The sequence below is a fragment of the Amia ocellicauda genome, chromosome 1, assembly GCF_036373705.1.
Source record: "Amia ocellicauda isolate fAmiCal2 chromosome 1, fAmiCal2.hap1, whole genome shotgun sequence".
Lineage (NCBI taxonomy): Eukaryota > Metazoa > Chordata > Actinopteri > Amiiformes > Amiidae > Amia > Amia ocellicauda.
The window spans coordinates 27,728,541-27,740,722 of NC_089850.1; the positions used below are offsets into that span (position 1 = coordinate 27,728,541).

At 39.9% G+C, this 12,182-nt stretch overlaps 1 protein-coding gene across 1 annotated transcript in view; it reads left to right on the forward strand.

Moving 5' to 3' along the window:
* LOC136747587 (nesprin-1) overlaps positions 1 to 12,182 on the forward strand; it is a 183,822-nt gene that overhangs the window by 81,483 nt on the left and 90,157 nt on the right. The window contains exons 51-64 of the mRNA XM_066700533.1: positions 73 to 364; positions 506 to 678; positions 1,651 to 1,960; positions 2,410 to 2,574; positions 3,232 to 3,588; positions 4,446 to 4,582; positions 4,874 to 5,051; positions 5,745 to 5,927; positions 6,290 to 6,433; positions 7,401 to 7,556; positions 9,484 to 9,648; positions 10,122 to 10,294; positions 10,930 to 11,083; positions 11,541 to 11,684. Coding sequence (XP_066556630.1) covers positions 73 to 364; positions 506 to 678; positions 1,651 to 1,960; positions 2,410 to 2,574; positions 3,232 to 3,588; positions 4,446 to 4,582; positions 4,874 to 5,051; positions 5,745 to 5,927; positions 6,290 to 6,433; positions 7,401 to 7,556; positions 9,484 to 9,648; positions 10,122 to 10,294; positions 10,930 to 11,083; positions 11,541 to 11,684 — 2,731 coding nt within the window. The remainder of the gene's footprint in view (positions 1 to 72; positions 365 to 505; positions 679 to 1,650; positions 1,961 to 2,409; positions 2,575 to 3,231; positions 3,589 to 4,445; positions 4,583 to 4,873; positions 5,052 to 5,744; positions 5,928 to 6,289; positions 6,434 to 7,400; positions 7,557 to 9,483; positions 9,649 to 10,121; positions 10,295 to 10,929; positions 11,084 to 11,540; positions 11,685 to 12,182) is intronic.

A 12,182-nucleotide genomic window follows, 5' to 3' on the forward strand; every position in this document is an offset into this window, starting at 1 on the left:
ATACAAGGCAAGTGTGAAACAAAAGTACAGCTCAGGCAAATGAATGGTCTCTCCTGATCATATTCTGCGCAGGGACTCCTTCGACAGGCTGTGCCAGGAGTCTCAAGGCCTGAGCGAGGCTGGCCGGGGGGACGGCAGGGAGGTGCGCGCTGCCTCCCAGCTGCAGACGGGGTACCAGGGCCTGGTGAAAGCAGTGAAGGACCGGATGCGCAGCTCTCAGGTGGCCCTGCATGAGCACCAGGCCTTCGATGAGACCCTGCAGAGCACCTGGGCCTGGCTCAGGGGGGTGCAGGACAGGCTGGCGGCGGTTAACATCACCACTGGAAGCAAAGACACTCTGGAGAAGAGGCTGGTGCAGGTGCAGGTAAGAAGAGGCTAACTCCTAATTAAAGACTTAATTGCCTCATATTTCAGTGGTAGAGCCTTTCTTTAGGGATCACTGAGGACATAGCAGTGTGCTGTGTTATTGAATCATACTGAGTCAAGCAATTCCTTGTCTGTGAAGGAGATACTGCTGATGAAGGGTGAAGGAGAGGTGAAATTGAATATGGCCATCGGGAAAGGGGAGCAGACCTTGAAGAGCAGCAATGAAGAAGGGCAGGAAGTGATCCGCTCCCAGCTCCAGAACCTGAAGGACGTGTGGGCCAATGTCATCATGACCTCCATGAGCTGCCACAGGTACACACCTCTTCTTCCTGTTTGTCTGATAGCAGCTTTAAAATACACCTTGGGTGACTGCAGTAATGGTTCCTGTGAATACAATAGTCAAATGCCTTAAATCTATGAGTTATTATTTGTCAAATATCCATATTTTAGAATCGGTTCTTAGAGTTGAAGTGGAACAAAATCGCAGCCCCTTAGGACCAGAATTCCCAACCACTGGTTTAGGTCATTTTAATTCTTGGATCATGTTTTCATTGGATACCTTTGCAGCTAAATAATGATCTCTCAGGGAAGGGGACAGGGACTTAATCTGGATACAAGCCCAGAAGCCCTTGTTTCATCAGTTTGTTTATCTCTGGGTAAACTACATACAGAGGTCACTCTTGTAAAATATAAGGAAGGAATGCAACTATTTTTTCTCTAGTGTATATTTTTCATTTGGTAATAATTTACTGGTGACACCAGTTTATTCCATCTTATTGTTACTGTAAGTTATTTTCCTTAATTACTGAATTGAATTTGAAAGACAAACAAGTGTATTTAGTTTTTCTGTATAATCAGTGTTTTGGAAACATGCCACACATTTTGCTGTAATAAAACACTAATTGAAAGCAGTCCCATAAATCTGTTATGTTGTTCAGAAAAACAAATATGGTTACAAGCAGAGAGCAACGACTGATCATGTGGAAGAGTTTCACATAGAAAATGTAAAAGCCCAAAGGGACAGATGTGAAATACAGGTGCCCTGGTAGACTTGAGCTGTAGAGCTGAGGAATGGTGGCACTTTTAAATTCAGACACCGCTGGTGGGAGCAGAGTTAGGAGAGAACCAGCCCTCCGAGTCTGTGATGAATAACTCTTGTCATGCCTTTGCTGGCGTCGGTCCTCGCCTGCTGCTGACGGCTCTTTGTGTGTCTGTGCCTGTGTATGTGTGTGTCTTGTGTGTATGTGTGTGTGTGTGTGCGCATGTGCTGTTCCTCTTTCCCAGCCGGCTGGAGTGGACAGTGGCGCAGTGGAACAGCTTCCTGGAGAGCGAGAGCCAGCTGCAGCAGTGGATGGAGGCTGTGGAGCAGGAAGTGGGGGTTCCATTGCAGCAGCAGCCCGGGCTGAAGGAGAAAGCCTCCCAGCTGGATCGTTTTCGCGCCATACTGGCCGATGTGGAGAGCCACTCCTCTGCCCTCGCCCGCCTCACTGAGAAGGCTGTAGAGCTCTACGAGAAAACTGGCAATGCCTCCTTCACAGAGGAGTCACAGGCAGAGCTGAAGACACAGTTTGGGGACATCACAGCGGTTGTAAAGGTGATTTTAATTTGGCTTCAGCTGGCTGAGGAAAAAGGTTATGAGGAGACACGTGTGTGAGAAGTATAGGGTCTTTTGAGGATGTCTGCTTTGTATTTTGTGTCAACAAACAGTAAAGCTGTAATCAACAGTGTACGTTCTTTAAAATATCTCCTGTCTAGTCTGAGCTGCAAAGAATAATACAAAGAAATAAACTGAAAGCTGATTTATATATGAGAATATCAATATAATAAACTGACATCAATTTGTTTTCTTCTCCGATTAAACAAGTTGATGTACCTCATTTGTGTACATTGGATAATATTCTTTTTATTCAACATTATACTTCTCTTTATTTCTGTTTTGTTTCTCATTTGTGTGCGTATTATGTCACTGGCTAGTCTTTATTCAGCTTGTATTCAGCTTGACTGCAGAATGGACTGTGTGTTCATTTGGACTCTGTCACGCAGGGGAAAGTGAAAAACATCGAAGATATAGTGGCCGAGCATGAACTGTATATGGAAGCTGTGCAGGAATTGACGGACTGGATGCACTCGGCCAAGGAGGAGCTCCAGCGCTGGTCAGACATGTCTGGAGATTCTGCTTCAGTACAGAAGAAATTAAACAGAATCCGGGTGAGAGTTGGCAGATTTCATTTCATTTCCAAGTATGCCACTGAAGGAGCACTGTTAAATACTGGTACACCACTTCAAGTTGGAAAGGATTGATTTGGACTTTGCATGGCTATAATATGTTTCCCATTCATTCAGTAAAATATGTATTGTTATTATTATGATTATTATTAATAATAACTTGGGCTCAGTTCTAGGCTCCACTTTTTGAGATTACAGCCGTATTTTTTATGTACCTATATCCAGTGTACAATCACTTTTTGTGACAGGTGTTTGAGGAGACAAATATTAGATTGCATTGTGTTTGGGCATACAAAGCTGTAGCTATTGTTGGAGAATTGATAGATAATCGATATAAAATGTTAAGTACGAGAAATGTGATATAAACATTATATTTAATATCAATAAACAAATACAGGTTTATTGATATTAGTTGCACATTTGCTTTTCTATTCTATTTTAAACTGACTGTTTAAAGTTAGCTTTTTCCATCATAATTGCCTTCTTTCTCCTAAAATACATTTGTTTGTAGCAGTCCTAGTTCCAAGAACAAGTCTTTCCCACCAGAAAAAAAAAAAAAAAAAACGAAATCCTTCCCCAGAACCCCATTTGTTTCAGGCCCGTGTCAGTGCTAGTTACCGTAGCAACTTTCCATTGCAGGAGCTGATTGATTCCAGGCAGAAAGGCAGAGAGCGGCTGAGTCGAGTGCAGCAGTGTGCGGCAGCGGCGAAGGAGCACACAGCTGGCAGCGGCTGCGAGCTGATAGACAGGGAGGAGGGGTCTCTGCTTTGTGCCTGGGAGCAGTGGGAGGGGAGTGCTCTGCAGACCCGGGGAAGCCTGGAGATGGCTCTGAGTCAGATGGCTAGCTCTGAACAGGAGTTCACAGCCCAGGCCTCTCAGCTGGAGCAGGACTTACAGGAGTTTGGGAACCATCTGAAGGAGTGGAGCCAGAAACTGAGCCAAGTGGAGGGGAAAAACACCAGCGAGGAGGCAGTGCAGGGCTGGCAGATAGCGAAGGTAGGCACAGAGTCTGATGCTTCTATTGACATATTGCTTTCCTAAGAGAGGTTACAGCTAAAACAACAAGAAAGAGCAGAGTGAAAACAGCTTTATAGTTGGCTGTTACCAAAAAATCCCTTCTCCTGTGTCATAACTATAAACTGAGTATGACTGCTGGAGTTGCGCATGTGTGAGCACTTGCTTAGTTCAGTGACTAAAATTAAACAATTGCAGGATGTTTTCCTGTTGGAGGAGGGGGCAATAATCGTATTGTAGCCCGACACCATCAATTTGAAAAGCACCTCCTGTTTTTTTGGATTCACGCTGTGTGTTACCTTTTCATCGCTTATTCAGCTCATATCAGTCTGTGTGGCTTGTTTTGTATACAGCGTAGTTTTTGCGGCTTAATCTCCCGTGCAGCTGTCTACGGTAACAGCTGTATCCATTATGACGGAGGGAAATTTTGGGATTCAGAACAGCAGCAGAGTAGCAAAAGGCTTTATAAGGCAATCATTTTTCTTCAGTGTAAAATGTTAAGCATGTAGAGCTTTTCTTGGCAGTGCTCTATAAAATATATAAAAGACTTTGAACAGATATATATATATATATATATATATATATATATATATATATATATATATATATTCATTTGAACAGATGGGTCTGATTAGACTGTGTTTTCTAATATTCTATATTTGAGAAGAAAAATACATTGTTGCCAATAGAGATGGCTATATTACAACTACATACATCACAACTGTAACAATTAAATATATATATATATATATATATATATATATATATATATATATATATATATATACCCTTTTCCCAATTTCCCTGTTTTTTGCTGGGTACACTTGTTTATTTAATAGCAAACATTGGAGGGTCTGATGAACGCGGAGCCGATGTCAGACAGCCTGAAGACTCAGTTAAATGATCTGTGCCGGTTCTCCAGAGACCTGGGCTCGCAGTCAGAGAAGCTCTCTGCACTGATAAAGGAGTACAACAGGTAAGAAGAGGCAGCATGGGCTGGGCTGTGCAGGTTCTGGTAGCATGAATGTGACTGTGCTTTGTGTCTTCTCAGTGTGTGACAGTTTGCACAACAACGCATCCTCTAGTTTGAAGCAATTCAGTGTCCTATGTACAATATGTTAAGATTCTTCTATGTGCAACATAATAGATATGCCAGTCTAAAGTCTATCACGGTAGAGGGACTTTTCTGTGTAGCCTAGCTGTCCTCAGCACAGGTGATCTGAGAGGCACAGAGCTCACATGTGGTCCTACCCTGCTCTCTGTGCAGCCTCAGCCTCCAGGCATCCAAGGAGTGTCAGAACAAGGAGAAGCTGCTGGAGCAGAGATTTCGCACAGCCTTCCGGGAGTTTCAGCAGTGGCTGGTCAATGCCAAAATCAACACCGCAAAGTGCTTTGATGTTCCTCAAAACATTAACGAGGCATCGGCAGGTCTACTGAAGATACAGGTAGGAGGCGATGGGCACACTGTTTTATAACATATCTTGCGATACTGATGACTTTACTGTAATGCCTCATTAGAGACATGGGGAGTCTTTCCTAATTACAGTTTCATTAAAGCAGAAGGGGCTGCAGAGTTATAATTTCAAAGCTATAAGTGTTAATTTAGTCCACATGTTTTATTCATTGATAAATCTGTTCAAAGTGTCTTCGTGGAAATATCAGATCTGCTGAAGCACAATGTTGTGTGAAAATGGCGGCATTAATAAATGATTATTTGCTTCCCGTTCTTAATGTAATTATAATTAATGTGAAAGTCGGATGTATGTATATTTTTCATTCTGTAGCCTTTAGTGCAGCATGTCAGATAGAAAATGTTAATATCCGTACGGTTTAGTATTGTGTCTAAGTACACACCAGCTGGTGGAAATATAATGACCTCCTTTAAGTTCCAGAAGATGGATAGAGAAGGTCCTACAATATTGTGGAACCTGAACATTCCAAAATGTTTTAAGTCCTTTTCAAGATTTATTGATGTAATGTTAGTAAATAACTCTTCAGTAGTAATTTCATTATCAGTGAAAGAAAAATGTAAGATAAAAAGCAGGAGAAGCACAAAAAGTATTTGTGCGTTTTATATAAAATAATTGTGTATTTATTTATTATTTTAAACCATGAATCTTCTCCTTTACCACCTCCAGGAATTCCTGAGTGACAGAGAACAGGGCCAAAGCAAGCTGAATGCTGTTATGTTCAATGGAGAACTGCTGAGCAGCATTGTAGCCAAAGATAAAGTTGACAGCATTCAAGCCAAAGTAAGCAGTGCCAGAGATGACTGGAAGAATCTGATGTCTAATCTGCATCAGAGAGAGACTGCTTTACAGGTACGCTGCCAAGCGTTACAAGAGTGTTGTTGATTGTTATTCTGGGCAAATAAATAGCAGTTTTACAACTGGCATGTTGTGTAATTAATATTTGCTCACAATGACTCAAGTACAAAAGCCACCCTATATCTCTTATACTTCACTGGTTCTATTCGCCGGTTTTTTCCCATCAAAAACTTGTTTAAATTAAGTCATTAAAAAACTCAATTTCAAAACCAGAAAGAGATTGAAAAATAGAAAAATAGTAAAAAAAAACTGTAAAATCCTATAAGTGTTATTGAGGCGTAAAATGTGTTTGTTTTTTATGAAGAGATTGAAGATGCACAGAGCAGCTCATTGGTTAACTGTGTTGTGTGTTGCAGAATCTCCAGTCACAGATGAAAGACTTCGAGGCCAGCATCGAGCCACTGCAGGAGTGGCTGAACGGCACCGAGAGTGTGGTGCAGGAGAGCAGTGCCCGTCTACACGACCTGCCCGCCAAGAAACAGGAGCAGCACAAACTGCAGGTACTGGACTGTACTACACTGTACTGAACTGGGCCGTACTGTACTACCACTACCATTCCGTGCACATCATTAACTCATATCAGTCTCACTAATATGACACTGATTATCATTAAAAAGCGCATGTCTGATTCACTTAATTTAGCATTTTTGAAAGATCATTTTGGTTCTAAACATTGTGACATTTGTTCACCACGTCCAGCTCTGTCTGTCCATGCCAAGCCTGCCTGCCTGCCTGCAGTAGTGTCCACTCCATGTCCGTGCAGTTCCTCTCAATCTTAGCAATGCTTTCCTTGGCTTTAGACATTATGAACCAAATGCTCCCCTTCAAAAGTAAAGTTTTTAGTACAGATTCTAAAGTATACTGTAGTAAGATGTAGTGTTTTGTTCATAATAATCAATACACTATATAAATACTTAAATGTTGTCTGATGCAAATACTGTAGATCTTAGACTGTATTAGATTTTGCTATGCTAAATTCAAAATGAAAACATACTAAACTATAATGTGAATCATTACATTGTACTCTGTAGACAGTGCTTCAGTGTTGATGTTTATAGTGTAAACATGTTCACATTACTCAACCTTAAGTTTGTAAAATCCACCCACATGGTGTGGTTTAAGGTTCCTCACATGATGACCTGCATCGAAGTGAACACCTGAGCCCTGCTGTGTGCATGCCAGAGAATTGTATGTTTAAATTTCCAGCTAGTTGCTTTTGCTCTCCTTTAACGCACACAAATACAACCTCAAAGGCTTTCTAATTTATGTCTCCGTCGCCTCACCTGCAGCCTGCCCCTTGCTTGGTCTCTTTTGCTTTGTATTAACAGTATTAACAGTTCCCCCTGTCAAAGTGAGCTGCTGTTGGCACTTAACCTCCCGAGGCAATGGTGCCTGTTGGATTAATCGATGTTAATTGGCTTGTTGCTGTGTGGCATGCTTCTGTGATAACCTGCTTGTGCTTTACAGTCTGTCCTTGAGGAAATAGCCTCTCAGGAATTTCAGCTGAACAGGCTGAAAGAAAAGGCGCAGCTGCTGTGGGAAGGACAAGCAGCCGGCAAAGGCTTTATGCACCGCGTCTCTCAGTTATCAGCACAGTATCTAGCTTTAAGCAACCTGACCAAGGTAATCCTTGTCTGCTTTATCCGTGGTCATTGTGGTGACTTTGTGGTGAAGTAATGTCCTTATAAATTTGTGTTATTTGCAGCGCTCCCTCATTTCACTGTAACCTTTTGCAAGTGTAGAAAAGCTTCTTATAAGATGCTTTCCTTGTGGTTCTTATTCCTCTGTGAGTGACAGTGAGACTGAATTGTTTGGTATTAGAATTGCTTTCCTAAGGCTACCAGACACCACAAGATAACAATACTGATATTTACAGGATGACTCAATGTTTAATTGGTTTAACAAATTAGATCACATTTGGAAATACAACATTTTTGCTTCAATGCCCAATAATACCTGCTGTGAAATATTCACAAAAATGAGGGAACTCTGCAATATAAAAAAATTCTGCTCAAAATATTCTGTTCATTAAAATAAATGTGTTCTTTCTAAGAAATCAACCTAAAGAACACTAAAGATGTTTTGATGAAAAGTGCTTTATTTTTCTATATTATTATTATTATTATTATTATTATTATTATTATTATTATTATTATTATTATTATTATTATTATTATTATACTACAGAAACGTACTAGCACTACAGAGAATTAAATAAATTGTGTTCATATGAAATAACATTGCATTATTTCGCAGTAATTATTGTGTCATAGTTTGATATTCGACATTCAACTTCTCGGTGAACACAACACCAGTACCTCATGGTACGTGACACATTCAGTATTGCCAAGACAATCACTGTATATGTCTCAGTAATGATGTGCTTGCCATAGGGATAAAGTAACACTTCAATTAAATGTTTGCAAACAACCCAAAAGATCTTACCCTGCAGTAAACTGTACCATGTTTTTAAATAATAAATACACACAAGTTCTGATATTTTGTTCACTCAAATCTTATAACATAACCAATAAATCAAGCCATACTTTATAACTTTATATTTACTCTAATATCAGGGAGTTGCAAGTTAATACACAGTGCACTGTAAGGAAAATTGTTGTTATTTTGATTTATAACTGCTTAATATAAGCTTGCAAACCTTGATATTTTGTTCACTAAAAGCCATCTTTCAGTAAGACAAATAGCAGGGTTTTTCCATTTCAGGTGTAATGGTTATGACTAATACACTGTACAGTACAGATCCCTTTGGGAAACAAAATATGGTCGTTTAAATTTTTTATATACAGCAATAGTGTTGTTGTTGTGGCAAAATTCTCTCAAAATAATGGCCAAAATATTGCAAAATAATGTAATATTTTCTCATAATAATGCAATTTATTTTGTGACACTGCAATGATTATTGTGAAATAATGCAATATTTCTATTTTTCTCCCTCTGTGGTGCTAATACCCTTATGTATAATACATAATATAATATATTATTGTTATTATTACTATTAAAAATACTACTACTAGTAGTAATAATAATGATGAATATGTATATTTTGTTAGTTCTTTATAAATGTGAAGGCCCAGCCATTTAAAGTTGTGTAAAGGCTAAGTTGCATGAACAAATAATACAATATTTACATTCATAAAACACATGATTGCATGCCACTGTAACAGCTATCTTATCCTATCTGTCTGATGGATTTCAGTTTGTCTGTCTGTCTGTCTGTCTGTCTGTCTATCTATCTATACTACTGTATATTAATTAAATAAATAAAACATATTTTATTGTGTGTTTGTACTTTAAACAGTAGTTGACCAAAGAGTCATGTTGAAATGCTGTTTTTTGAGCAAAGATTATGTACAGTATATTTGCCTTTAAAATTTTCATTGTATGGTGTTTGCAATTAGGAGAGCAATCTACTTCAAATTGCATGCTTCTGTTTGCTCTATTATTACCAGGCACAACATTAAAGTGCAACTTTATTAATAGAAACTGCACTGTGGTGCTGGCAGGCTAAAGCTGGAGTGTAATTTTGCAGGAGAAGGTGTCTCGGATTGATAGGATTGTGACAGAGCACCAGCTCTTCTGCCAGGGGCTGAAGGAGCTGCAGAACTGGGTGGCAGATGCCAATCACATGCTCCAAACCTACTGCAACCCCACTGCAGACAAAAACGTTCTGGACAGCAGGATGATCAAACTGGAGGTAGGAAAGAGTCTGCTAAGAGAGGCTCTGGACATCCACTGTATGTTGAAACAGATAAGGACTTTATACAAAAACAAGGAGAATTTTAGCACTTCCTTGTGAAATTAAATGATATCATTCAGTCATAAAAGCATTAGATTATCTTGAATTATTATGCTGACATTCTGTAACATTTTTTCTTTCAGATTACCATATGCAATATTGACTGATGTATTGTTTTTTAAATGATTATATCCTTTTTTATCCTGAGAAAGTCTCAAAAGCATCAATACAGCAATTAAATTGTTTTGTTTTCGACCTTTTTTGAACTCCCCAGTGTTGCAGAGCTTTCTTTGTGAACTCCAATTAGAACTTCAATGGCACTAATTAAAATAGGCAATGGTTGCCGCACACACATATAAAATGAATGTATTAAAAATCTAACGAATAGTCATTTCTTCCCCTGCTGAATGTGTGTGATTGTGTGATGGCAGGCCCTGCTGACTGCCCGCCAGGAGAAGGAGATCCAGCTGAAGATGTTGATAACCCGAGGAGAGTCGGTGCAGAGGAACACATCCCCAGAAGGGGTTCCAGTCGTACGCAAGCAGATCCAGGACCTGAAAGACTACTGGGACTCCCTGCTCTCGGCTTCCATTCAGTGCAAGAGGTGCTTATTCACCGTAGCCGCCTGTCTCCTTCCTCCCCTGTTCATTTTATTCCCAAAGTGCAGAAACGAATTAGCACTATCTTGAAATCTGACAAATCAAGGTCTTCCCAGCAAAGCGCAATCTGGCAGAACAATGGCGAAAAGGAGAAGATTGACAAATCTGCCTGAATAAAATAATGTCTTTATGTGGTTAGTGATAAAGCCCCTAATTACAACCAGGTTTGGGGTCTGTCTTGTATATTGTTTACATTGTATATTGTAATGTGAAAGGTAACAATGGTATGGACTGCACTGTTGCAAAGATCCTGAAGAATAAGGTGTCTGCATTTAATTTCGCCTGTAACAGATGTTTTCAAGACGCAGGTGTAAGAAGAATGTAAATGGTCTTCTCTGGATGATTACATTTGGATGATTACAACCACCAGCTTATTTGAGCTACATGTGTGTAGTAGACCTGGAAAAATGTAATTATCAAATATATGTAAAAAATGTGAATTGGTCATTGCCAAATTAATATTTAATGTTACAGTCTTACAAAGCAAGACGGATCAGAGCATGAGAATTGCAATTGATTTCCAAATGTTATGTAAGCTGTGTTGGCAAAAAAGAAAATAATTGAAAACTTGTGAATGCAGCCAACTGGAAGGCGCCTTGTCCCAGTGGACCAGTTACCAGGACGATGTGCGTCAGTTTGTGAGCTGGATGGAGCGCGTGGAGGAGGCCCTGAGCAGCTCAGACAAACAGTACTCGGAGATGAGGGACAAGACGGCCAACCTGGGCAAAGCCAAGGTGTCCCATGCTGCCTTTGTGCTGCTTTTCTTTCTTTTCTCTCTTAACCTCCTTGAATTCAGTTGAATGTATCCATTTATCTGCATATCTAATCGAATCTGAATATTTACTGAAAGTAGAAGCCAGACTCATTGCTCCCCATTTGTCTTGTTGGGTGGACTAGATATGAATCTACCATTGATGGTACCTAGCTAAATAACACTGCTAAGTGTGTGTTCTTACATGATTGCAGTACAATAATGTGTTTAAGTCACACGAAAACATTGTATTGTGTCAACAGTTATCATTATGAGTAACTTATTACAGAGTATCTGAGGAGGGAAATAAGCAGGGGTTTTGAACATTTGAGTCTGGCTTCGTGCTTCTAATCATTACAAAGGGTATATTTGACTTTGCCGCAAATGTGGGAAACCAGAGAATGTTTATGACTGGGATTGTTTTGGTTTTCCCCTTTCAGTTACTTCATGAAGAAGTGTTGAGTCACAGCAGCCTCCTCGAGACCATTGCCATGAAAGGCTCCAGCATGGCGGAGCATTACGTCACACAGCTCGAGATCCAGGACCTGCAGGAGCGCTACAGCGCGGTCAAAGACAAGGCGAAGGTACTGTGCCAGAAAACCAGTTTATACCCAGTACTCACTGGAACTGAGATTCCTTTTTATTGAGAAAGTTGCAACATCTATGAGGGCTACACACTCAATCATTGATATACAGTGCATCAGGAAAGTATTCACAGCGCTTCACTTTTTCCACATTTTGTTATGTTACAGCCTTATTCCAAAATGGATTAAATTAATTATTTTCCTCAAAATTCTACAAACAATACCCCATAATGACAACGTGAAAGAAGTTTGTTTGAAATATTTGCAAATGTATTAAAAATAAAAAACGAAAAAAGCACATAAGTATTCACAGCCTTTGCCATGACACTCAAAATTGAGCTCAGGTGCATCCTGTTTCCACTGCTCATCCTTGAGATGTTTCTACAACTTGATTGGGGTCCACCTGTGGTAAATTCAGTTGATTGGACATGATTTGGAAAGGCACACACCTGTCTATATAAGGTCCCACAGTTAACAGTGCATGTCAGAGCACAAACC